Below are 27,374 nucleotides of genomic sequence, written 5' to 3'. Positions count from 1 at the left end.
GCTGGAGGCACGTGCAGTGCGCCACACTTGGATTTTCTGACTCTGAAATATTTATCCGCAGTTCTGGAGACACGCAGTAAAAGGATTCCTGGATTATTTCACTTAGAACTGAGTGAAGCACCTTTTGGAAAGGTACTGTTGTTTCTGCTCCTAGGGACAAGATTTGTAGGAATGGGGTGAACGTGACCAGGGTGGTTTTATTGATAGCGCTTGAAATGTGGTGTGAGCATAGGTAGATGACATGGCTAAAATTCAGGCAGCCAGCCTGGCATAATGGGAGCCATCACCCAGGGATGCGGGGCTTGAAAATTTGGGGGCTAAAAGTGGCCTAGCCAGTTTCTAGCTTGGGCCCTTTTTATGGGGAAGGGGAGCCTGCGTGAGAGCATGGTGCTGGGAGTTGTATGGAACACTGTGGTTTTGCTGTTTCTGTCCCTATTGTGTCTCAGGCATGCATTTTGTAAGCTTGTCCCTTTGTGAAAGGTCTTGAACTCTTTATCACCGAGGAAGAACTGTTTTTTCTTATCAGTCTTTGATTACTGGAGTCAAATGGATGTGCAAGTAGAAATAAGCATTATTTCCAGCAAAAGGAACAGGATTTTTTTAATAGCTTTGTTTCTTGTGCAGGGGGACATCAGGCCTACCCATTGTTTAGCCTTAAGAGCTCTGCCTAGACATGAAGCTGCTTTTTAAGGGGGGAGGAAGTGGGACATGATCTCATTTGTCCATCAGTGAGAAACAAAAGGATGACCTTTTAATGCTGGCTGCCAGGAGCTGAATGGTTGTCAAATTCCTTTGAATCATATAGCGGAGAGAGTTTTTCTTTAAGATTAATTTTGGGATGTTGTAGTGCAGCTCTGCCACAGGTTCCTCCTTGGGACTAAGGAACCTGAAAGTTTTGAGAGTTCTTTGAACTCGACAGATGCTCAATGAGGAGAGTTTGTCCCTTAGATTATTGTGCTCCGTGCACGAGGATGTGACCGCTCTGAGGCGAGTGCGTTATTAAAGGTGACCATTTGAGCTGAAGTGAGAATTGGCATAGGCCATTGCTTGTGTGCGGAGACTTGTGTTTGTCTGCCGCTGTCACCTGGAACACTGCCTTAATATATAAATGTTTTATACGTAAAGTATTGCTTTGGTAAGTAGCAGTGGGTAAAATAGGTGTTAATCAATATACAGTCATTTCTGTCAGTTTCGCTGATACCGAACTCCAAAGAGACAGAGTATTTGTAGCAACCTGTAGTTTCTTTGCTCTTGTTTAGACTTCATAACTGGAACCCTGGAACCGTAGCTTTTTGTAGGGAAATCTGGAAAAAAAGTTCAATTTACAGCTCTAACTTCCTTGTTGCTGGAGTCCTTGTTTTATGGTACAGATTTATTGTATGCATCATCTTTAGGTCCTGTTTTTCTGTTTCCTAAAGTCTACCTGGGAAAGTGAAACGAGCCATGAAACAGGGGAAAGATGCTGCTGTTCAGAAGGGAGCTCTCCTTTAGGTTCTGTTTGTTTTAATGAGTCTTTTAGAGCAATAAAGTGAAAGAATGAAAGCCAAAGCAGTACACTTTGTATGGGGTCCACTTCAGCCAGGTGTCCTGGGTTACTCAAAGTGCAAGCCCATTATTCCAGAACATTCCCCAAGCCGCCTATGGGAGTGATGTGACAGTGGAGAGAGGATGGAAAACATAGCCTAAATACCATATAAGGATGGTATGGGTAAGAGGGCTCTTGCAGAGGAGCAAACCCTAGTATAGTGTGTTGGAGGTAGGAGTGAGGGAAAGAAATATTCCTCTGTGGTCATTTTGTTGAAGGAAGAGTGGGACTTCTTTAGAGGCCAGATAAGGTAATAATAAGGTTGGGGGGGCTCCACCCTGAAAATGCACCACATTTCCACTAGTTGGGGATGGATGCTGGGCTTGTAATGACGGGATTGCGAGTGGTGTTTTACTGGTAGAACCAGTTGTTCGTCTTCTGTAGTGAATTTTTTCTATGCTCAGTTTCATTCCCCATGTTTTGTCGTTTTTTTGTTTTTTTTTTCAAGACAAGGTTTCACAAACCCCGTAGAAACTTCCCATGGGTGAAAGCAGGTGCAAAAAGAAAAGCTGAGATTTTTGTGAGGAGGTGGGAGGAAATAATACTATGTGCATGTGTTTGTGAAATGAAAATGGAATGGACAGAAGTCTTAAAAAATGCATAAAGAGCAGAGGAAGATGAAATCCTAATAAAAATCAGATGAAGACAGCTTTTATGTCTATGAAGAACAGGCTAACAGAAATAGACTGTTTTTATTGCAAATACCTCAGCCATTACATAACATTCTAACTAAATGCTAACGAACTAGTCTGTTGCAGATTGCAAACACGTATTAAAGCAAGAAGCTTTTTATCGTCATATTTTTTGTTTTTATATGTCTGACGTCTTGATTAATGGTGAAATTACAATGTGGAATCACATATCTTTTATCTGAAGTATGGTGATGGTAAATTTTAACTGATACAGTTTTGGAAATACTGTGAGCTATGTTTTCAGGGGCTTACAGAGACATGAATTACTGCACTTTATCCTACATCAGGTACATCAGCTGCGAAAGTATTGGGTGAAGAACTGTGGAATCACCTGATGCTGCATGACTGAGAGAAGAGATCTCTAATTTGGTGACTCTGAAAGTGAAAGGGCAGGTTTACTCAATACTTAGGTAGCTGGGATATAAGTTGTGGCTCAGCGTGCTCTGAGGTACCACATGGATTTCCATGCAAGACCTTCAATAGCTAGGTCACCCGCTTTTGCCACACTGCTTGCTTATGTTAGCAAATTAGACTTTCTCTGCTTCAAAAGCAAACTTTTTCAGGCTGTCCTCCTTAAATCTTATAAGCAGTTACAGATTGTTTTTAAAATTAATATTTTGTAAGCGCTAACTTTTGGTGTTTGTAAACATTTTAAAATTATGGCTGCATACCTAATCAGTATGTGCAGAAATAATAGTTCAAATTTCATTATTTGCAAATGAAACACTTGCAGGCTCTCTCCTCTTACCTTATTTAACAGATTTGAGTCTTTAGTCTGGGTGGAACTGCAGAAATGTCTTCATTTACCCAGAACAACTTTTTGTTGGAGAAGTCAGTGAGTTTTCTCCCAGTTTTAAGACCTGATATGAGGATTTGTACATTTCTTCCATTTCAAAGCAACCATATATTCCAGTGGGAGACCTCACTCTCTTGACATCAGTGCATCAATGCTTTCATTTTGCAAAAAAAAATAAATTTCTGTACTTACAGGTCTTACAGTAGTGTTTAGGATAGTTTATAATTGATGTATATATGCATTTGTAGCAAAAGCGTTCTAGTGAGGTGGAGCAATAACAAATTTTCTTTTGCCAATATGAATAATTAGTCTAAAGCAAAGGTATGTTCTAGAAGGAGAAACTTGCCTTTGGCTTGTGATATAGTGACAGGATAATGTTATATATATATATATATATATATATATATATAGTGACAGCAACTGATAATGTTAAACTTCTTCCGTAGCCATTTGGCAGACAGAAACTGCTATGGAAAATGGGTTCTGTGATGCTGAAGGACAGATACATAAAGCTGAGTATGCTGATACAGCTTTTGTAATTCAGTTCATCTTTTCTTTAAAGCATGAATCTGGTCTAACGATGAGGGCTGAAGTTGCCCTTTAATTGGCCAGCAGTGTCCAATACTCTTGTCAGTGTGCTTTTCACACCTGCTTCTCTTACATGCTGGGTATTCTTTAAGTCACAGGATAGGGATAGTTTCTGCTCAAAGAAATTAGTGAGTCCTCTCATGGAAGAACACGTAAGCAGAGATCAAGGGAATAACGGGCAGCTGGTAGAAGAGACTGTGAGTAGTAATGAACTCAAAGCTGGACTAGGCCAAGGTTTCTGAAGGAGCAAATTCTCTTACCTTTGTATGCACAGGAGTCGAGTTCTGTGCTGACTTCAACAGTGATTTTTGGGCTTGTACATCTGGCAACCCTGTCTCTAGCTGTCATGGTGAGAGTATCTGTGATAGTCTTAAAGACAAATGTATGGCACCTCTTAATATAGAGGAGAAACTATGATTTTTTTGATCTATGAATCAGTTTAGGAGTATGGTGGGAGTTACAGCCAACTCAGATTTGGGGTATTAAGGTGGTGACAAGTAGCTTAAGACATAACACAACTGAGTAAAGTATCTGTTACTGAACATTTTTCATCATGCTAAGGGTGTACAGAACTCTATAAAATGGTTTATTCTGCAAATTCCTACTGCTCACAGGGTTGCTTCCACCTTGGGGTTGCAGTCTTCAGTAACAGAGAGATCTTGAAAAGGTGAATGAAAAGATGTTGGAAATATAGCTGGAGAAGAGGAATCCATTTTGGCACATCTATTCTGGAGAGGAATGAAGCTCTTTAAGGGTTTATTCCTAGTGTAGCTCTTGTGCACTACCAAATAACCCGGAAGAGCTCATGAGCAGAACAGCTTGCCTGAATATTTCAAAGCAACATCTAATTGATTTCTGAAGTCAAAAACTTTAAATGTAATGATTTGTGTTACTTAAATAAATGTGTGGAAAGGTGCTTTGAAAAAAGAAGTTTTGCTTAAAAACTGACAGATTTATACTTATTTTCAGCTAAGGTCAGGTATATTTTATAGGTGTGGAAAGGTTTGATACGGAAAGAAATCTGCTGCTACAAGTGAGTTGTGCTTTCTTGAGTAGAACACTGAAACGGAACAGTGTATCTTTCTCGTCAAGAAATATTAATTATTCCTTGGAAATTGTGGTAAAGGAGCAGGAAATTAAGGTATTGAAAAAGATTGTTTGAATTATCCACAGCAAGGAATGGCTTTACATTTGTCTCTTAATATGTCCTCCCCTACTCCGCTGCCCACCTCAGTGTGGGGTGAGTGGGAAGGGTAGGAAATACGTAGGAGGTCTAATTTGGCTTTTAGAAATCACTAGCAAAGACTTTTATCATTTAAACCTAGGAACTAGCTGAGATGGACCAGAGAGGCAAAAGAGTGCCACCAGTTTAAATGGCATCATTTCAGAGCTTGTAGGGCTCTTACAGTAAGAGTGTTACAACAAAAGGGAAAAAGAAAACAGTGAAGAAATGGATGATATTAAAGGGCTTCAACTTCTGCTTATTTGAGTTAGGAATCTGGTCCATTGTCATGTACCTATCGATTATCTTTTGTCAGCTTTCTGGAAAAAAAAGTGTTTTGCACCAAACAGTGTGACTGACTGAAGGAATTGACCCTCGTTGAGCCCAACTCTTGTGTCTGGTAACTTACCCAGACAGCTGTCTGCAGAGGAGCCCATCCTGCACACTCTTAAGCCTTGTGCCTTCAGATCTGCTGAAGTGCAGCTGGGACAGAACCGTGGCGTGCTGCTGCTCTATATGTTTAGAAATGTCAAAGAATCCAGTGATGTGGAGGCTTCTTGTTGATACCTTTTTACTGTAGGGTGCAAGCAGTTCATTCTTATTCTTGCAAATGGACCCTCCAACCCACCACTGTCACCAGTTCTGCTTGTCCTTTGTAGTTTTCTGCACATCTGAATCTGAGCATAGCAAGTGCAGAGCAGTGCTGACCGTTTGAATGTTTTTTGCACTCTGGTTTGAACAGACACAGGGGCATCTGTATGTCATTGGTTGCCTAGCTTCTCCAGCAGCCCCCATGGGGGCTTCCCTTTTCCTTCTCTGTTATCAGACACGCTCTTCTCAGCCTGCCAGAGCAACTGCTACTCAGGATACCACTGAGAAGGGGACTCACCATGTTGCTTTCTGTGTGCTTGAGGACAATGAGTCCACTAATATTTTTGCCTTCCCAGGCTTCTGCTGGATGGCGTGATGCAGTTGAGCAAGAAACAAAGTGGTACTTATGACAGCATGCTAAGTGCTGTTGTAATTTAAGGGGCTGTTTGTGATCTTAAACATTAACAGATGCCTTTACAGAGAGCAGCTGTGGTCAGGATAAACTGATCTAAATTAGTTTGTGAGAAGCCTAGCGAATAGTTTAACTTTCTTTTTCAATTAAAAGAACTGAGGGGTAAGACAGGTCGCATTAGTCTTCTGTATTCAGGGAGACATGCGCCTACCAGCCTACTATTTGAGTACTGTGTTTTGATAGCAGGTATATGGATTGTTTATGCAAGAATTTGCCCTAATTTATTCCCCTAACTTTTGCTCAAATAATGACTTAGTTCTGAGGACTTCAAAATTTCTTCATTCTTCTAAATAATGGATTTTTTTAATAAACTCTTGAATATCTTGAAAATAAAAATCTCATTTGGTGTCTGCAAGTTGAAAAGCTAATTGGGTGAAAGCCCTTAAGTGGTTCTGTTCCCAGAAGTCACGAGAATGCATCTCGTTGTGATGCTCTCTTTATTTGTATAGAAGCTGTTTCTACTTTTTTTTTTCCTGGTCCTGGCTTCCTTCCAGCACTTCAAAAGTCCTGCCACAATTAAAAATTTACAGTTTTGAAGTTTCTTAAACTGCATGAAACTGGAAAAACAAAAATGTGCTCTAATACTTAGTGGCGGAGAAATGAAGACCTGTGAAGAAATTGTCGGGCTATTTAGGAATAAAGAAACTTGTCTCAAAAGTGAACTGCAAAAACGATTTGGATCTTACATTTGCAACTAAGAATGTATGTTTCTGAAAATGCATTCGGTAGTCTTGCAAAACATCTAGATTATTCTAATTTATGTTTGAGGATTATCAGCACATGGCAAGAATAGCTGTGCTGTGTTAGTGCCTTAGCTTTATGGTGTGCTAGTTCTGACTTACGTGTGGCACGCACTGTCAGTCTTTACTGGAATCTCTTGAAAAATCCTTTCTGGCAAAGACGCTGTTTAAATGTATTTTGTTAGCTTGAAAATGTGCTGGTACTTGAATTACTTCTATTAATACAGTGTGTTTATTAGTACTTATTAATCTGTCAGTTTTACTTGTGGTAGCGATACTAAGTTTCTTTCTGCCCATCTGCTTTAAGTTGAACAAGTGAGTAATGAGACCCTTCTGATCCAGTCCAGTAGGTGAATGCCAGGCTGCAACTGGAGCGACCCAAGTGCATTGAGTCTAGTGGCACATTCAGGGTTTCTGATTCTCACAATTTTACGGTGCTTGTGACGTCCCCAGCTATGGCTTACAACTTACTTGTTCAGGTCCATTTTCCTTGGAATTTGTATACAACCAAATAATATCAGTAAATTAGCCTAAAGGTTGTTGCGAAGTAGTTGGAAAAAGTGGCTGAAGTAAATTCTCTAAGCTCAGAAGGAAAACTGAAACCACTTCTGTGTAAGTCATCCAGTTTTATGGCTGTACTGAGGATTAGAGGCATAAGGCAGAGTCCTGTCATGGTACTTCACTTTGTGAAGGCGCTTGAATGCTGGAGGAAGTGCAGGAAGGGGTTTCTTTAGGAGTGCTTGTTGTGTGTCCGTCTGTCAGTCCTGCTGTTGGACATAGATGTTGGATTTTCAGTTCAGGATTGTGATGTAAATACACAGAATGGTTTTTAGGGGTCTGGTAGAATTAAGTTATTGTAAGCTCTATAGATACTCTTGAATTTACCCAACTGTGTAGACTAAATTGTACTTCAGGTGTTTGTGCTTGAACTTGAGACTAATTAAAAATCATTTTAATTTTAGTTGTAAACATGACTTCAAAATACAAAGCTATTGTCTTTCCTTTAGAGAGATTTTAAGCATAGCAGAGACCAGACCAGAAAAAGTAAAAACCGTAACAGACAAGCAGAGGAGTGGTAGTCTCAGGAAATACCTTTCCTTGCTGGGAAGAGGTGCAGGGTTGGTTGTGAGACTTGTTTCTGAGCTCCCTTTTTAAGTCACCTGGTCATCTGCTGCTGTTGGTGGTTGTTTGCACTCCACTTGCTGCCTGTTGCTTGGAAGCATCCCTTACTTTCTTGGGACTGCTCTTCTGTGATGAGGTGCTGCTGCCTCCTTCCAAATGTTTGTTGATACCTCTTGAGCCTGGTGGTATCTTCTAGCTACAAGGTAAAAGTTAAATACCTTGCTGGCCATTGGTAAGCTTCTTCATGGTAACAGTGAAACTAACCGTCCTAAAGAGTTACTAGATAGTCTCAGCTAATTAGATTCCTAGGGTGGGAACTTTCTGAGTACTGTGCGTGTTAGAACTTAATTCCCATTTACTCTAGCAGGAGCTAGATGCCTAAGAGATATGAAGGATCATGGCCTTAGTCTGAAATTTAAACAGAAATCTAATTGCAGTTCATCAGCCTCTTCCAGTGAGAGAGGTGGTGCCAGTGCTTTGTTCTTCCAGCTTTTTTCTTTTCCTAGAGAAGAAGGTGTTTTGGTTGTTTTTATTTTTATTTTGAACCGGTACTTCACTGTCTTTATTCTTCCTGCAATGATAAGGATTTAGAGTAAAAGACTTGCATTGGTTGCTATTACAACCATAAGAATTCTCTTCAGAGCTTGGGAGAGAACCTTACTTTTACTTTCAAGAGAACTTGATTTGCTTCAGTAGGTGGCCATCTCTTTATGAAGATGACAAGAAAGCTTTAAAAAAATAAAGGTAGTCATTATTGGGTCATCCTTTAGTTCTATAGCAACCTTTAAAACCTGCTTTTTGTATGTCTCAAAAACATGGCTTTTCGTTCTTTGATAATTGGTAATGTGCATTGTTTTATGGCTTCTGTAGGCAGTATTATACTAGTTAAATGCTTCATTGGTAGCACTTTGTATATTCTAGATTTGAATCTCCTCTTGTGATAAAGTTAGTTTTGTGTCTCAAATATGAAAGAATCTACAGCCTGAAGAGTACATAGATATAATTATAAAGCTAAAGGAGTCAGAAGTGTTAAATCTTCTGCACATACAATAGATGAGAATTGAATAATTTAAGTGAGACGCTTATTAACTCCAGCATTTTGTTCATGAGAATAGTTACGTTCATATTTTGAGTACCTCTTTACATTATCATCTTCCTTTTAAAAAGTAAAAGTAAGTGTGACTGCTGTGCTGATGAACAGCTTCTCATACAGTATTAACTGGGAGACTAAAATAGAGCCACTGGTGTAAAACATGGAAGAAAGTGACATATAATCATTGAAAGCATTGAATCCCTGTGATAACAGTATTGCCTTAAGTAATATTGAGATGTTATTTGTCAAAATACTGAACAGCTTTATATGATACTCCGAACATGCGAAAAAAATCCTCAAATTAAACAAAATGAAAACTGTCCTTTCTTTCCCCAAAGATCTTAAGTAGCTGTAGTGGCATCATTCTGCTTGTGAGCGGAGGGGAACATAACCTCTTTGTTCCATGCTTTCACTTCAGAAGGAGAAGATTTCACAAGCAGTACAGGTAGTATTAATTACCGTAGCTAAACAAAAATAGCCATGTGACATGAAAGTATTTAGTGTGTTTTTGACAGTTTTATTGCCAGGAAGATTTTATCCTGTCTGTGACTTTTTGATTACTGTTACATGGGTGCATTTAAAAAGATAAGCTGCTGATGGTGATTGATCCCATGGATCAGGCTTCTGCTGGCAGAATTATTCTACGGGAATCTGATTTCTGTGTATGTTAACTGAAAAACTCATGCACGTATAGTTAAATATATATTCAAATCTGAGTAGAGACAGATTTGAGGTTTGCATGGTTGCTGTCCTTTTATCTGTGGCTTTTGACTCCAGACAGCTGCTTTTAACTCGTGTTTCCTTTTGTTCTCAGCAGTGCTCTGCAGAAGCTGAATAGAAATGACAGATTATTTTAGTCCCCACTAATATTTCTCTGCTGCAGGATGTGTCCTGAAAGTTTATTTTAAAAGTGTTAGTCACCGCTACTGGTGCCATCTTATTATACTTGAGGGGTTCCTCATAAAAGTTCCCTTTATATTTGTGGTTTGTTGCTGGTTCTCTGGTTGGAAGGCTGCGTTCAACGTGACTGGTAGTTCTTAGGAAAATTCAACAGGCAGCCTTCTAATCTAAGGCAGCAAAAGTTTTGCTTGCTCTGTAGATTGCTAGATCGAACTAAAATGATTTGCAGTAAGCTTAGTTTCTGTATCGGATTTTTGAGAGTGACTGGTTGTATTTCGTTGCTTGGGTTAGTAGCTCTGTTTAAGAGACGACTAACTGTAGTTTAAAACTGATGCAGGCATGTTTGTCGATGCTCATTTTTGGCATCCCCAGACTGCATTTTCACAAGACACATCTGTGGGATAATGTCCTCAAATGGCTGTTTTGTGTCATGATCTCTTTACCAAAACCAGGTATGCATCGGATAGAAATGTTCTGGGAAGACGCTCTTAGGCCTTGAAGGGGAGCAATTTGAAGAACTAGCAAAGCCTGCTTTGCTACAGCTTTGTCCTATTACAAGTGCTTTGGTTCTAAGGAGCAGAGCTCCTCAGTGATTTTCCATTTGAGGGTCATTCACAATATTTCTCTATAGATTGTCCAATGCTCAGGGGATTGGCCTGTGCTATGTTTTTTTTCCTCAGAGGAGATGAGTGCACAAGAGATACGGTGATCAAAAGGGTTTTCTTTTCCAACTCAGCCCACCCACCTTCAGAAAATTTCTAGAACCAGTGCAGTCTCTACATTGTACCCTCTTCACGTTTGGCTGAAAACCAGTGAGCCCAACATCTAGAGATGTGGAAGAAAACTGGGGATGGATTTACCAGTCTGGCTCTCTGAGTAAATAAAATTTAATATAGATCTTGTTCAAGAATGAGTTGTAGCAAGATCTACTCAGAGAGCTTTGAAGGTTTGCAGAGCTACTGTTCTTGTAGATGGTAGAGCTATGTGGTTTGTCTGAGGTACATGAAATAGCTCAAAAGTCCATAAAATCTTTAATTTTCAGCCTGCATAGCAGCAACCTACTTAACAATGAACACTGCTGCAAATTACTCAATTTTAAAAAATAAAAATAAAATCCTGACCACAGAGGCTTTTTTTTTTTATTACGTTGATTTGAAAGAGTGTTTTGCTAATTATGTGTTACTGGGGGGGCTGAGGCTTGTTTCCATGTCATATCAAGCCACCTGGTGCTGAAGCTATTAAGAACTCTTTATAGTGGGATAAATGACCAAAAACATTGATTTTTTTTTAATAGAAATTGGTCCTGAAAACTGTAGTCCCAGAGTGGTGCTTTGGGCACTAGAAAGTTGTGCGTATGAGGATATCAATAAGAGAATGTTAGTTAATGTGTATTGTTCATACGTACGGCTGTCAGGTGAAGTCACTTTGTTTAGTTGTAATTCTGTTTATCGATACTTGTGTGCAACCTTCTCTTTGTGCAAAACCATCTATTCAGTAATTAGATAGTATTCTGGAGCATTCAGTTGAAAACTAACAGGATTCTTTTACATAATGGGATATAAATTAGGCATAAAGAAAGCTTTCAGGGGTTCCAAGCACATGAAATTCAGCATCCTATGTTTCTCATTTAAAATGGCTTTACTTATCTGTAAACGGTCCCATTAATCTCTTTTCTGAAGATCACAGGTTTTCAGAATTTAATATGAATTTTTCAGAATTTAATATCTAGCTGCAGATGTTTAGGTTTTATGATTACGAGGCAAATTTTTACTAAAAACTTCAAGAGTCTAAATGTGCCAGAATTAGAGTTGAAATGAAAGCTTTCCTTTCTAGCTGAAATTTTTAATGCCACGTTATGTGGGGTGTCAGGTGCGGGGCTTGTTGAGGTACTGAGAATGATTTTTCAAAATAGATAACACTAAGTTTGAGAACATCTGACTCTAACATCCATCTGGCATGTGGCAAGAAAGCTTCATTTTTTCGTTGTGTTTTGTTGTTCCCAAACTTACCAGAACCACATTCTTTAGTGGGCCCAAAACAAAGCTAATCTAATAAAAGTGGAGTTATGGCCAGATACAGATTTGTAGGTGAGGCCACTTAACCACTATTTTAGTGCCCTTAAAATAAGAGTAAGACAGTATGAGAAATCTTTCTGGATTTGTTTCTCGTCTTGTGTTTTGAGAAGTGCTATTTTGTCCCAGTTATGACTAAACTTTCATGTAGTGCTTTTTATGATGCTTCCCACTTCACAGATGGGCACTTGAGGCACTGAGAGTTTAAGGCCCTAGGAAATATTCAGCAAGTTTGTCTTGAATGGTGTGCCTTGCCTTAAATCATTGCAGCTCATCCTTCTTCAAAATCAGCAATGATACAGACTTTGGAGTGGAAGTGATGGGAACTAGATATCCTGTGTTAAATAAGGAGCGTGAAGCTTATGTAAATGTTACCTGTCATAAATGATTGAGCACTTGTAGGCTAAAATGGGGGTGACATGTCTTGAGCTGGTAGGACTGCCTAAAAGATAACCGTAATATTGCTGAAGAAATCTATTGACATGTTATGCTTGCACTAAAGCAAACCTACTTTGTTTAGAAGTTTAAAAACGCAGCACATAAAATACAGTTCTAGATGTTCTCATGTGGCCATCTGTGCTTACATCAGCTAGGATGGGATGCCTGGAAAATACAGGGAATAGTAATCTTTCCGCCAGATGCAAGGAATGGTGTATGTTGTGCTTCAAACGTGTACAGAAGCAGATTAGTTGGAAGACCATAATAGAAGGAGTACAGTTATTTCCCATAGCAACAGCGAGAGTTGATCAGCCTCTCAAAAACTGTGTATAAAGAAGCTTTCTACCTGAACTTTTACACTTCTCTGTTCCCCTTTCTGTGCCTGTGTGCACTTTACTTGTTCACTGAGATAATAAAATGTGATTATTTTAGGCAGAATGCTCTTCTGTTCTCACATGTAAGTTTGTAAAACCATCTTTTGTATGTATAATAAAAATACAAAATACTGACATGGACATGGTGAGGAAACCGGACAAGAATTGCTGTTATGATGTTAAATGGTTTAAACTTCTTACCATCCAGTCCTGGAAACTTGACCTCAAAAATACTTTCTTCCTTGTTTAATCACAAAAGAACATTTTTCTCAGGTGAAGGTAAGATCTTTTCTAATCTGCTGTTTGTTCTAATCAAACTCTGTGTAAAATTTACACATACATGAACCACTGTTACTAAATTCTAAACAATTGATTTGGGGGAATTCTGAAATGTTCCTGAGAGCTAGGAACTTGCTGGAAAAGGTCTGTCTGGTGTGTGGGCAGGGGGTGTTCTGTTTGCCATTTTCTATTACTTTAGAAATAGGATTCTGCAACCACAGTCTAGGAGAATAGACTGCGTTCAGTTTGTTCTACCAAGAGGGTACAAGTAAATGTTCCTTGACAGTGGCCAGGGTATCTAGAAGTTGACATCTCCTTACTGTAATCATTTGTGTACACATGCTTCTGAGTTCATTGCGGGATCTAAATAAGTCAACCGATTGCAGTCTGAAAAAAGACTGGCCCAGAAATTACAGTAACTTTAATATGCAGGTCCTAAGGTCACAGAGGAAAGGTCAGTTAACTTGATAACATTAGTAAGTGGCTGAAAGGTAATCTTTGCTCCAGGATTTTGGAAGCACTGCACCTTCAGTAATTATGCATATAGTGACTGTAGTCTTTCAAAATGAATTGCTGACTGGATTAAATTTCTTAATGGTGCAGTAAACCCTGCCAGCTGCCGTTATTACTTGTACTGCTGCCTATCCGTCTGTTTGCTATCATGGTAATTATTTAATTTTAGTAAGTAGTTCCGACATCTTTTTTATGTTGCTACTGTTCAGAGGTATACAGCTGTCTCATGTTCTTACTCATTTGACTGTAAGTCTAAACCTAGCAGGCACTAACATTTGGCTTGGAAGGGTTTGACTAATAAAGTTCGAACTAACAGCTAGCTACCCATAATAACAAAAGATGTAAATATTAGAGGAAATTTAGAATCACTCGGTGAGTTTAGTACTTGCCAACCTAGAACATAATTGTATGTACAAGTTAAGCATGTTTTATGTTAAAATACCTCATCGTAACTGTAGAGGGAATGATTTTGATGTTCCTGCATATGAATGCAGTATACACAAGTGAAGTTGAGTGAAAATGTAAAGTCATCGGACCTGGACGCAGCCTGAAATGTTATTTCTTGTGCTTTGGAACCACGCAATTATCTCTTTATAACTGCTACTAGATGGCACTGGGGTGCTTGTTTAATGTGTGACCTAGCACATATGTTTGTAGAGCGCCAGATGGGCTCAAGGGGAGGATTTGCCATCTCTGACATAAGTACCTAGTCTAAAGTCTAATTTTGCAAGTGTATCTTCTCTGGCAACCAGTGTCAGGTATAAACGTTAAATGTGTTAAATGTGAATGTATTGACTGGCCTAATTTACAAGAACACTGCTTGCAGTGCTTGAGCTATTTTCTGCAAATCAGATTACTGAGGAATGTGCAGTTTTAATCAGTTCAAAATATTCTGTTTCTTTGTAGCATAACTTTGGAAAAACTTGTCAAACAGTGTGAATCTAAATACTAAAAAAGGCATAGAACTCAGCTGTAATGGGTAGACCTACTTCATTGATTTTTGTGAAGTTGACATCAGAAAGCACTATGAGGAAACACAATTACCACCCTTTGTTCTTTAAGCTATGAAATGTTCCAGAAAAAAACAATTATTATAATTAAGATCTGTCTAAGTAGTCTCTCTTAGTCTGTAAAGAAGAGTTATGGTTAAGATTTTCCATGTTTGGTTTCTACCAAAGGTATGAGATGTCATTTTGTAAATTGCATGGGCAAACAATGACCTGAGGTAGGTTGTTTGTTTTTTTTTTTTGCCAACTTCAGGTTTATTCAGTGTTGTGAAGCCATTTCGTATTTGCAAAATCTGGGGGCTGGAACTGATCTTGGGCTTAAAATTATAACTGTGTATGAGTTGTTCTCATATAGAAAGAGTATGAGAACATAGCTGAGTAGCAAATCAATGTGGTGTATTACTTCACATGTTTATTTGCCTGTCTGAAAACTTGTTTGCCACCCATGCCCTCCTGGTAATTAATTACCTGCCCAGAGCCTCCTTCTCTATTTGATGCTCCAGGATGACCAAGGTGGTCTCTACCATGAAGACAAGTCTGGTAGCAAAGTGTAAGAGGAGAACTGAAGGAAAAGAATCAACCAGGTTCTTACACAGGTGTTTCACTGAAGGCCTGATGATAAACCTGGGTTTCCTCATAGAAGAAGAGGTTAATGCAGGACCTAGACTCAACTTGATAAACTAGTCAGCCTTGATTCGTGTCCCCAGACTGGCTGAAAGCAGTTGTCTGGCCATGAGTAATGCTAACGGGTGTGTTGCTGAATCACAGATCAGCATTGGGGCAGCCGTGAACAGTGAGTGAATGGTTGCTGGCAATCTGCTTAACTGTTAGCTCCACAGATAAGCTTATCTAAAGTCACATAATGGGCTATCGTTATTTCTTCTCTGTGCCTGTAATGGTGTTTGAACCAGTGAGCTGTGGCTTCCAGTGAAAGCTTGCAATCTCAGTATGTAGTTTTTTGGGTAGTTAAGGGACAGCCTATCAGCCCTATCCAAAGTCTGTGTTCTGGTTACATGGTCAACTTGGTGGGCTGGGTTCAACCTGCTTACAGCCTTTATTTCGAGTTTTTGGATGATGGGAGTATGCTGACCAGTCTGGCCAAAAAAATGGGTAAAATGTTTTCCCTTTGTGAGAGGGGAGAATGCATCTCTTAGCCATGTATGTGGCCCAGTACAGAGCTGAAGAGTGTCCCATTTGCAGCGGTCTGCACGGATTGTAATAGAATAGCATCTGCCCAAAACCTACTACTGAAGTTGGACCGTTCTAAGGCTGTCTGCCATCTCCACTCATTAATCCTTTCAATCATGGCTTGTAAATTGAGGTAGGAGGAAGGGAGGGTAGGAATGTTACCATTCTCATATAAATGAAACTTCCCTGGTCTTTTGCCATTGCTTTGTCTGTTATTACCAAATAAGTGTCTTATTTTTTGGACTGCTTGTTTGTGCAGACTCTTCTGAATACATGAGTGCCTTGCGTGCAAATTGGGTTTCTCTTGAAGGTCTTTTGAGACTGAGTTTGACCAGGGAGCTGCTTGATCACCAAAGGGTTTGAGCAGGATGTACAGCTCTGACTTGGTTCTTTTTGTCTGCTCTTAGAATGAAATGCACGAGTATTTGAACATCCCTAACTTCTGGAATCTACGTGGGGAAAAAAAGTGGTTGTAGTAAGGGGTGTAATGATTTTTTTCAGTGTTTTTAAGATTAAATTGACTATATAATAATATTCTGTTTAAGGGAATGCTCCCTTGTGTTGCTGCCTGATGATGAGCAGCCATGCTAGCAAGTTCCTTCTAAGAACCAGTGAAATATCAGTGATAATTACTGGGTGGTTCTTCTCAAGGCCTGTTATCCTGGGGGAAGGAGAGGGATGACCTGTTCTAGCAGCCCTGTAATTTACTGCTGCAAGAAGAATAGTGTAACTCTTAGTTTAAGGAACTCCTTTACCCTGCCTATCTGAACATACTCTGTTTCTAGCTTTGAAGAAACTTCTGACTCGGTATATTTATTTTTTTTTCTAGCTGCTGAGTTCATGGTGGTTTTAATTGGAAAAAGCAAATTCCAGAAATATTGTACCACAGTTAGTGGTATCTCAGTGCTTGGCTACAGGAGTGGGTGAGGTCATTGAGCTTCCCCAGTGGGGAACTAGCTGCTGATGGAAACTCTGCATGCCTTTTTTTTAGTGAGATCATAGACAATATTTAACATTTTGGGGGTTTGATACTGCTTGAATGTTGACCCTCCTGATGATTTTGTGATGTTCCTTTAAAATGGCATAGAGTTTCATAGGGCTAGGTGTTCCTGGGTCTAATGTATTTGAAGACATCTGCAGTTTGCTTAACAGAAACAGTGCTATCGGCATTAAGTAAGTGGTCAAGTTTTGTGTTGTGAACTCTCTTAAGTATTGGCTTGTATTCAAGCTGTTTTGCTCTTCTGGTGTTTTGTTTTCAGGCTGATTTTGAGGAGTGAGCGGGAGGTACCAGACTCGATGAGTTTCCATCGAAATGTCGGAAAAGTCAGGCCAGAGTACAAAAGCAAAGGATGGAAAAACAAAGTATGCAACACTCAGTCTGTTTAATACTTACAAAGGAAAGTCACTGGAAACTCAGAAAACCACAGGTGAGTTAAACTGGCTTTATTTATGCATTCTGTTTCATCGTTACTGTTGTGCAGCTAATTAAGAGTGCAAAGGATGTGATCATTATCAAGCAGTTAAAAAAATTTGGCTGTGGTTACAGTAGTTAATAGGAAGAATTGTGGAAAAACAATCTTGATTACATTTGCTGGTTACCTATGAGCTACAGTTTCAGTTAAGGGAGTCAGCATTTTCAGTCTATTAGAAAGCAGAATATAAGTAACTAAGAACTGTTCTACAGCTGCAGTTTCCATTCGTTATCAGCATATGACAAGCCATTCCCCAGCCGTGCTTTTTAGTGAATTTTTAAAAGATATTCTCAGAGGTAAAAGCACTGCTGTTTTGAGATCTTCAGTGAACGCATTTGTTCCTTGCATGGTATAAGTAACAAACCTTGGCAGAACTGGAGTTGTCTGATTACAAAAAAAAAAGGGGGGGGGGGGAAGGAGGAATGCATATTTTCGTATTTTTGTCCGTTTTGCTGACAAAAGGTGGGGGTGGACACAGACTGTTTGTGTGAGGAATTGGGATGGGGGTTCAAAATTTGTTGAAGTTTACCATAATATAATTTTCAAAGGTTGCAACTGAGATGTTTGGTATAACATGTTTAGGATGTTATCTTGCACTTGTTCATCTGAATTGAGTAGTTGGTAGGTTGAATGTCCAGCGTAGTGTGTTGGCTTCATACTGTTTTTTCATAATAGTGGTATGGAGTAAACACATTCTGCAGGAATGTTTTTGCAAGAGCAGCATCTGCCAACTGAAACTGGCAGCAAAAAAAAAGTGGGATGGAACCATGATGGTATTCCTGGAGTCAAGGCGTGTTTAACCCCCCCCCCCGAGGAGTGAGAGAATAATGCTTGGTGACATCTGAAGGGATATTAAGAAACTAACATCATCTTTAAAATGGCTCCTCTAACTTTCTGTCGCGAGCATTGCATACAAACATGGGGCCATATATCCCTTTTTGTTTCTGGAATAGGTTAACCATAGTGATTCGTTATTCAAAATACTCAAGTTCTCCCAGGCCACGTATTTAAAATTCCCATTTTTAAAATTAAGTCATGAATAATTTTAATTTCTAATTCTAACAGTCTTAAATTTTCTCACTTTCTTGCAAACCTTTGAAATTGATTCCTGCAGCTTTGCAGGAATTCTGCCTGCCACTCAGCATTGTTAACTTGAACTTTCTGTTTTGGCATGCAGTTGCCACACGCCATGGATTACAAAGCCTTGGAAAAGTTGCTATTTCGAGGAGGATGCCTCCGCCAGCTAACCTCCCTAGTCTCAAAGCAGAGAACAAAGGCAATGACCCTAATGTGAACATTGTGCCTAAGGATGGCACAGGATGGGCTTCAAAACAAGAACAGCATGAAGAAGAAAAGTAAGTGACTAATGAGATCAGGGCTGTTTTGCTGTAACATTTCTCAAGTTTTTTAAAACTAGTGATGGGTAAGGAGCGGGAAGGAACTGTTTAGACTTGACAGTCCTCAAGATAGCTACTAGAGAGGACAAAGCATCGCTATAAATTTTTGTAAGTAGTAATAATACTATTAGGGGATAGTAACTGTGGGAAGGGGGACACAACAAAAAGCACCACAATTGGTTTAATTGCCTTAAAATTCTCTTTAAGCTCTAAGAGGAATACTTGGGTACACAGCAGCTAAGTTAAATAATAGCTTGCAAGTTTGTGAGAATGCAAAGATGTTTGGTTTAATCTGTTTTTCTTGATGTAGGGCAGCAAAAGCTTAAATCCTTGGTTTGTATACATTAGTTAGAATCTCTGCTTTGTTTTCCTAGCGGTTCTTAATACTTGCACTTTAATTTGTTTGTTTAGTATGCCATAAATTCCACAGACTTCAGACAAAAATTTTGTATCTTACATGTCATGCTGTAGTTTCACACTGCCACAAGAAGTGATACAAACAAAACTGAAGTGGGGGTGATGTTGATTCTCAGATGTATGCTGTGTATAATTTAATTGCCTGTGCTCAGTTCAGTTTCATCCACTAAGTTTGTTTCACAATTGTATGGGAAGTCTCTTGGCAACCTCAAAAGAAAATAGAGCAAAATGTTTCAATAATCTAATCAGAACGCGCTTTAAAGCGAAATTTATTGCCATTTAAGCTTAAAAAACAATATTGTTCTCACTACAGAAGTGGAAGTGGCTTTTAAGTGTTTATTCTTCAACATAAATTGTTCTGAAAACAGAAGATAGAGGCACTGAGTTCAAGTTGTAGGAAGAAATGTCTGCCATCTCCAATCTGGATATAGATCCAGTTTCATGCTGGAAATCGAACTCCTCGTGGAGCTGTGGTTGTGGTTACCTAAGCTCTGCAGCCGGTGTCTCAATCACGCAGCAGAGGCTTTGCTGCTTCTTGCAGTGATGTGGTGGTGGTAGTTTGTTGTGCTCTTGTGAAAGCAACAGATGATTGAAGGTTGGCTTCCCCTTCTTGCTGTCACTTCATTTCTTCCTGTGTATTTTCCTACATTTAGATGTCAATTTTGACATCTCTCTGAAAGGCTGTTAGACTTCAGGAGATACTTATTGTGTTTAGCTTTTATTTTAGGTTTATGAAACCACAAATTTACGATACTCTGCCCAGTGTTCTGTAGGGTATTTTTTCCTACACACCAGAAGTTATTTACATTTGGTCTAGTTAAATTGGTGTTGAGCTCAATGGCTTGTTTAATAAAAACACTTTATAATGTTTGTCTGCTTTTCCATAGCCTCCTATGGATGTTAGAAGTATGTCCCAGTAGCTGTATGTTTGTAAATAAATAGCTGCCCCTTATCTGCAACTGGAAGGTGTTTACCTTGGTTTTCATTGTGCATTATTCTGATAAAAGCCTTAAAAACCACATGTAAGTAGAACTAATGGGTGGAAGGAACTTGTTCCTTCACATTGGTGTGTATGCCCAGGCCACAAGTCAAATTTCCTAAATTCAAGGCATCTAGAGTTCGGTCAAGTCTTCAGGCCATTTTTCTCCAGCTTTCAATGTATTTTAAAGTGTTGCTATTTCCAAGTGTTCTGATATTCACCCCAAGAATACTGGATAAAGGAAATATCTTTATCGGTATGGTATTTAGTTTAAATCCTTTTTTCTATTGTTTCACTATTTTGGAGTTCACATGAATTACTTGTTTCCTGTGATTACTAATTCTTTCCCTGCTGCTTTCCCAAGTTGTTGCTCTTCCTATGTGTATTGCCTCTATCCCTTTTCCTGGGTAGTGCAGCCAGTTGTGCATTGACTTGATTAAATCAGCTGGCCCCAAGCTGAGTTCTTTCCCTCATCGAATGGTGTACCTATAGGACAGGGTTTAGATAGCCGAGCCCGTTCAGAATTGGAGTTATGTAACAGAGTGGAGCCCCAATGAATAAAATCTGAGATTTAAAGCATTTAAAATTGTTCATTGAAATATTATGCATGGCTGCCTTTTAGGAAGTTAACTGTATAACATTTATAGAGATAACTACAGAATCTGAAGGGTTGTTTTCCAGAAAAAGATGTTAATGGATGTCAGTTTATTATTATCCTTCATACAAAGCAAATTAATCTTCAAGGTCTGTGGTGCAAAGTGAGGAGGCTACCGGACATTATTGTACTAGTTCTTTCTTCACTGGTACAATACAGAAGGTCTAGACTATCAGACTTCCCCTATCATTCTTATGCTACCAAAAAAAAAAAAAAATGAGTACTTGGGAGCTGGAGGTCCTGACTGGCTGAGACACTGATGCTTTGAAGTCTTAACTTAATTGCATGTGCAGGTTTCAGACATTCTTGAAAGAGGTTATGCAGCATTACTGAATTTATAGATTAAAAAAATATTTTCCTCTAGAATACGCTCACTTTTTGGATTGGAAAGAATGAGTAGTTGTTAAATGTCTGTTTTCATTGTCAAGATGGCAAAATTGAGACTGTCTTTGCTCTTAACAGATGTAAACTTTCTTGTTCCAATTCATGGTACCCGTAATTTTTTCATAATGTCTCTAGCTTTCCTTATTAGTTCTTTTTACTTAATAATTTCTGACATACTTGTCTTCTTTCTGTCTGTTTATGGCAGTCTTTTTTAAAGTTCTTTCTTCTCCCAGCTCCTGCGCCAAGAGAACATTATTCTGAGTTATTCCCTTCCATGGTTGTAGATTTTTTGATCAAATTAGCTGATTTATTCCAATTTTAACTGTTACTGTCACAACTCCTTTTATATGAGAAGATGCTTTTTCTACAGCGAAGTAGTTAATGGGTCTTCAGCTGCATAGTTAGCTCCTTTCATTCACTTGTTGGCAGCAGTATTCCTGACAATCTTACTCTGTACTCATTCTCCTGTATTCATGAGTGCTTTTTCTCTAATTTCAGACAGCCAGAGGTGCCACAGACACAGCCAAAACCTGCTGCTCCTGCTCCTCCAGAAGCACCTCCTGTTGCCAAATCATGGGCCAACACCAAGCCAGGTGGACAAGATGGTAAGTGATGTTAAAGGTTCTTGTCTAGCCTTGCGGACTGTGAGCGCTGCTGTGAGAGACCCAGACTCAGTCTTGAGCAAGCCAGCTGGGACTAAGAATGCTGTGGAAGCAACTTTCTTGGCTGAAAGTGAGCTAGTCCTGGCACTCAAGCGAGCTCCAGTCCAATTTAGCAGCAGGTCTGACTGCCTTTAAAGGACCTGTGTAGCCTTTTTTTTTTTTGGATTGACAGGGAAATGGTGGTCGTGGCATAAAATGCTGAACATGGCAGCGGTGGGGAGAGAAAATCTCAGTAATGGCCAACCATACAATTTTGGCATGAGAACCATAAACAGTTAGTAGTCGATGTAGTCATAATTTTGGATTGTTTTGTGCAAAATGTGTGTAGTCTCACTTCTATTTAAATGTTTACTATGACAGTACTTTTGTTTTATAGACTCCTTACTTATTTTGTTTTCAAAGTGATAGTGTTCAAGTAGGGTTGTTTTTTTTCTTTTTTTTCTGGGGAAAAGCATTAAAACTGTTTTTTTCTCTGTTTTACATAATAGTTCTCCATCATTTCATACAACATACAATTTCCACTAGTGTGGATCTTGGCTTGAGTGTTTTTGTGACAGGTGTAAGATCAGAGTTAAATCTTCAGCAGGGTTTAAAAATTGCTCCTAGAGTGAGAGCTTACTTAGGATTCCTGTCTCCATTTTGGAAATTAACAACATGGTTTATTTCTTAAATTTGAGACTTGCAAGCTTCCTGTGACTGGAAAAAATATTTGAATTTCTTATTGATAGTTTTCTTATTGAAAGATTTCTCTTTCAGATAGAAATCTTAGAGTAGTAAAATCTGGATTGAATGGAGTTAACTTCTAAGCCATTATTTGGAGTTAGCATCACGTATCTAATGACTTGGCCATTTTTTTTGCTGCGAGTGTTAGATGCAGCAATTCTAGATTCTTCACTTCTTGCTCTCCTGTGTAATGTTCAGTGTTTCCTTCATTCTCAAATACAGAAACTCTCCTCCATAAAGCTCTTGCAAGAGTGTTATATAATAGGTTTTAAAAAAAACAATGCTGGAATGCAGAAAACTTTGCAGCAGGCTTTCTACATAAGCTGATAAGATTTTCTCTGATGTGACACAGCAAATAGTGATTCAGTTCAATGGCTTCAAAATGCATTTAGCTAATTATTTTATGGTTACCATGGCAGCTTGTGTGCCAAGCCCAGATGGTGTCCTCATTTCTTTCAATTAATGCAGTAGGGGGTTGCTGTTTCAAGAAGAAATACAGAATGAGAATTGGCATCAGCTGCTTGCTATCATCCTCAGTTTGCAACTTGGGATACACCTGTTGTGTTCATACTTTGCTGATCTGCAGTTGGCTGCTGGAACTTGTACTTCTTCCAGATGCCTCATATGCATTCCAGCAGTCATCCAGCCAACTGCCTCATGCTCTTGTGTAAGACTTCAGTTGAGTGAGGCAAAACTAAGCCCTTCTCTGATGCTATGGGTGACCACACAGGGAAAAAAAAAATCTCCATGATCTGATGAGCAGCATTTATTTTTTGGTTCACACATTGGTTAGGAGTTGGGATTAATTGCTACCATCGAATCTTTGATAATTCTTACGCTTGTAATGCAGTTTTTAGTCACAGAGCTAAATATTGTGGCATTTGCTTGTCATACTATCACAAAGAAAATGAAAAGAGTGAGGATCCCTGTCTTTTATCCTGTATTGCTATGAAGAATTTTTTCACGGATCAGAGAGAACATAACCTCTTGTAGCTGCTGGCTTAAAAAAAAAGCATGTATAATGGAGGTTGGATGTTTTTTGGGCTGTAAATGTTCAGATCCTTTTTTTGTCAGTTTGCCTTAGAGCCCGTATAGCCTAATACACGGTCTCTTACCGTAGCTACTAAGAGCAGGTATATGAGCAGACTGTTACTCAGGCTGTTAGAATAGAAATCTTCCCTCAGTAAGATTATCAGTCATTCAGTATTAGAAGGCTGTTGACCTAAGAGGTCAATATTCATTATGTGTATGGGATGGGGGATTGATTCAGAGTAGATGCTAATGAAACCTGCTACAGAAGACAATCTACTTATTTGGCCTCTCTACCATGTGCAACAGAAGTCTTAAATTCCAATCTGGAGTTAGGATGTTTTAGGTTTTAGAAATCAAAGCTTGACAGTGTTTTGATACTCTTCTTGCAATGTAAATTTGGCCTTTAAAAATCCTGAACAACTTATTAGAATAGTGAATAATCTTAAGGACTTTTGTGATAACATGGTTGCCTGTCCTTCAGTGGACAGCAGTTACAGCATAAAAGAAGGGAAATCTTTGTCTGGAAGGAAAAAAAAGGTGTGCTAACATAGCTGAAGAGCTTCAGGTATTCTCCATGCTATGTCTCATTCCATTGGGCAATTCAAACTGTTGATTATTGCTCTCTGGTGCTTGCTTCTGGATTATTCTCATTCCAAATAAATGTGATAGCTGGCCTAGTAAGTTTAACAACTTTGGTAGCAAATGCAAATATTTTATGAGGATTGCTCTTGGCTCATGAATTCTATTACCAGTAAATTAATGCGGTTCTATGGTTCACATTTTAAGGATGATCAGGCTGATAGGAATCGCTTTCTGAACTGTTGACTCCGGAAAATTTGTGACTCTGTGAATATCTTCTTTTGTAGGTCCAGCTCTTCCAGTAAATAGTTATTTCCAGCAAGAGTTTCCCAGTCTGCCGGCAGCTGGGGATCAGGAAAAGTCAGGCAAAGATAAAGATGCACCTGAAGAGACCCATGGATCTGGACCTAGCTTACGACCACAAAGTAAGTATATGGTACAGATTTTTGTGAGATCGCATGCAGTTGTCTGGAACTCATTTATTACAAGGGTATGTGCTCCCTGTACAAAATAATTCATGAATTCATTATTTTAACAAACATACCTACAGGAAAGAAACAGCTGCAAACTATCCTCCCACATGAAAATCGTGTGACTATCTCCATCATACAGTTATCTTGTTTAAGAGCTTGTCATAAAGATTTTTTCTACTTTACTGTGTTCCCAGTGTGGAAAACAGGTGTTTAATCTTCTCCTGCAGTCCCCTCTATTTGCCTGGTCTGGTCAGTAGTCCACTTGTGCTCTGAGGAACATTTGTTAGTTGCACTGTATTGGCATTTTCTTACTTCTACCTGCCAGATGTCACAGTGGACACGATGTGTATTTAAAGAACTCTCTAAATAACTAATTAAGTACAGCCCTCGTTACTTCTATTCCATCCTTATCTGATACAAGCCAGACTCTGGATACCTTTCTTTACTTAGAAATACAATGCACAGGTATGTCATTTCCAGCTGCTTGAGAGATTCATGATAGGCCTCTGCATAAGCAGCTTAGTCTTTGCATTTTACTATTATCAATATCCTTCCTAAATTGCCTTGTGTTTTGGAAGGCAGAGAAAAACAACTAGTGGTCTATAAATTTAACTCTTACCCTTCGGGATCACAGCTGGAGGTATGGCTGGAGAGGATCAGAAAGCATTCCCTGTTTTCTCAAGTGGCTATTGTTTGTTTCAGTAGCAAATAGCGATCTGTGCGGACAGACATTCCTGTGTCACTGAGAGCTGCGTAGGAAGAATGTATTTTTCCTCATTCCTGTCTGTGAATCTGTAATATAAAGTCTGTCCTTGTTTTCTCGTACTGATTCTGTCAATGCAGATGCTACTAACTGGAGAGAAGGTGGTAATAAAGGCAACTCACCCAATTCTCCAGCTGATCAAGAAGGTCTTGGGCAAGAAGATGGTAATGCTACACCAGCAGAACAAAATGATGGCCAGAAGGCAGCAGAGAAGAGGGATCCGCGGTTACCACAAGTCCCGCAGCCCAAGCTGAATGGCCAGCAGCAACCACCTATCTCATCTCAGTACAGGGCAATGATGCCACCTTACGTAAGTGATGGCTACACAAAAAGTTTGATTACTGGCTGGTGTGATTGCTTTAAACCCCCTTTCTCCTCCCTCCAAGGAAAGCTTGGTAGTTTAGCTAGAATGGTGGGGTAACAACCAACTCCTCAAAGGATGTACCCATATATTGCCACTCCTGTTACGCTAGGTTTCAACTTGTCAGGAGTTGACAAATACTTACAATCGCTCCACCTTGGTGGCTTGACATCACATGCTTGTCGTTTGAGAAGACTGTTTTAAGTGAAGAGCCTTACTTTACTTCCATTATGATTCCTGTGGTGTTGTCAGTATATTTAATGCAATGATGATTTTTAACAAATGTCTCCTGTTTGAAATTTTTCTTAGATGTTCAATCAGTATCCTAGAATGGCGTATCCTCCTTCCATGCAAGGACCCACAAGGTTTCCTAATTCTGAGCCCAGTAGGTAAGACACCTTACAAGTGTTCTTGTTTTCTAAGTATGAACTGTGCATGTGATTCAAACTGGGGGGAAAAATAATAACAAAAAAATACTTTGCCCTGTAAGTCTTGGTTACAATTATGTGCTGTCACTGATTAGTCTCAAGTTTGGCTTCTGTGGAGCAGTGCCACAGAGTGGCTTTTGTTTCACAGCTCAACTGCAAAACTTACAGGGATCCTGCTTTAAAGGAATCCTGCATTGTTACAGAGCTTTTGAATCTGAAGAGCAGGAGACAGTTAGGGACACATTTGTAACTTCAAGCAGCACCTTGCCTGTCAAATGACTGTTCCATTGTCACAATGAAAGTAAATTTGTGGTTCTCAACTCTACTGCTCATCAATGAAAGTAGAACTCTAATCCTTTATGAAATCAATTTTACTCCTTTCTGTGTGTGTTCCCCTAGTTGAGGATGGCTGTGCACATGCACAAGGAAATGGCATCATGTAGGCAGCGTGGTACAACTTTTGACAGATAGTCTGTGGTTGGAATCCAGGAAGGGAGCAGGAGAAGCTGGGCAGTGACTGGGAGAACTTGAGTATAGGAGTAGAAAGAGTGCAGAACCTTCGGCAGTGGAAAAAGCATGAAAAATGCAAACAAATATCTCTGAAGTGGGTAGTGGCATAAGAAGGGTGTCAAGTCTATGCAGTGCATTGTTTGAAAGCTACAAGGTATGTGGCTTTCTACTGTCAGCAAGCAGCATGGAACATTTGGCTTGTTTGCGAAGTGTGCAAGCAAGGCTATGTTATCTAATCTTTCTCTTCCATGGACAACTGTGGTGGTGTAGCAGTAATGATTTGAACTACAGTAGTCTTATGTATGGATGATGCTTCACATTTAAACTGATGTGAGAGAACAGTGTAGTGTATACTTGAAACAATCGTCATACAAGTTGGCCTTTTATCTAGATATTCTGCTGGATAAATAGTGACAGTCACCTTTGTTTCTCTTTCTCAGAGGGCCGAGAGGAAGAGGACCACCTTCATGGTGTTCAGAACCTATTGAGCGCCCGTCCATTCTTAGTGCTAGTGAGCTGAAAGAACTTGATAAATTTGATAACCTGGATGCTGAGGCTGATGAAGGCTGGGCAGGTAAGAACGTCAGACGGATGATCTCTGTTATTTGTATATCGAATCCTTCTGAATGATTAATCGACTATTTGCTTATGCATCAGGGGCTCAGAGTGAAGTGGATTACACTGAGCAGTTGAACTTCAGTGATGACGATGAGCAAGGAAGCAGTCAAAAAGAGAAGGAAAGTGGGTGAGTTGGTGTTGCCAGTTGGTGTGAATGCCACATAACTAGCTTAGCTCTTGGGAAAGTTGAATGAGATGTAAGAAGTACTCATTTCAATAACGCTTATTGCAGTAATTTAGTATTGTATT

General features: G+C 39.3%; 1 protein-coding gene across 5 annotated transcripts in view; it reads left to right on the top strand.

Moving 5' to 3' along the window:
* Nucleotides 1–27,374, top strand: part of PRRC2C (proline rich coiled-coil 2C) — a 70,330-nt gene that overhangs the window by 962 nt on the left and 41,994 nt on the right. For 4 of the 5 annotated variants that reach the window (XM_083847674.1, XM_083847673.1, XM_083847672.1 and 1 more), the window contains exons 2-10: nt 62–132; nt 16,932–17,099; nt 18,322–18,499; nt 21,475–21,581; nt 24,260–24,397; nt 25,289–25,518; nt 25,879–25,958; nt 26,948–27,081; nt 27,165–27,252. In XM_083847674.1, coding sequence (XP_083703800.1) covers nt 16,985–17,099; nt 18,322–18,499; nt 21,475–21,581; nt 24,260–24,397; nt 25,289–25,518; nt 25,879–25,958; nt 26,948–27,081; nt 27,165–27,252 — 1,070 coding nt within the window. In that variant the 5' untranslated portion in view covers nt 62–132; nt 16,932–16,984. The remainder of the gene's footprint in view (nt 1–61; nt 133–16,931; nt 17,100–18,321; nt 18,500–21,474; nt 21,582–24,259; nt 24,398–25,288; nt 25,519–25,878; nt 25,959–26,947; nt 27,082–27,164; nt 27,253–27,374) is intronic. The other variant, XM_083847671.1, reaches the window with a different exon arrangement.

The sequence above is a fragment of the Anser anser genome, assembly GCF_964211835.1.
Source record: "Anser anser genome assembly, chromosome: 8".
NCBI lineage: Eukaryota > Metazoa > Chordata > Aves > Anseriformes > Anatidae > Anser > Anser anser.
The sequence above is the reverse complement of the archived record's forward strand: the minus strand, read 5'-3'. Positions and strand labels throughout refer to the sequence as shown.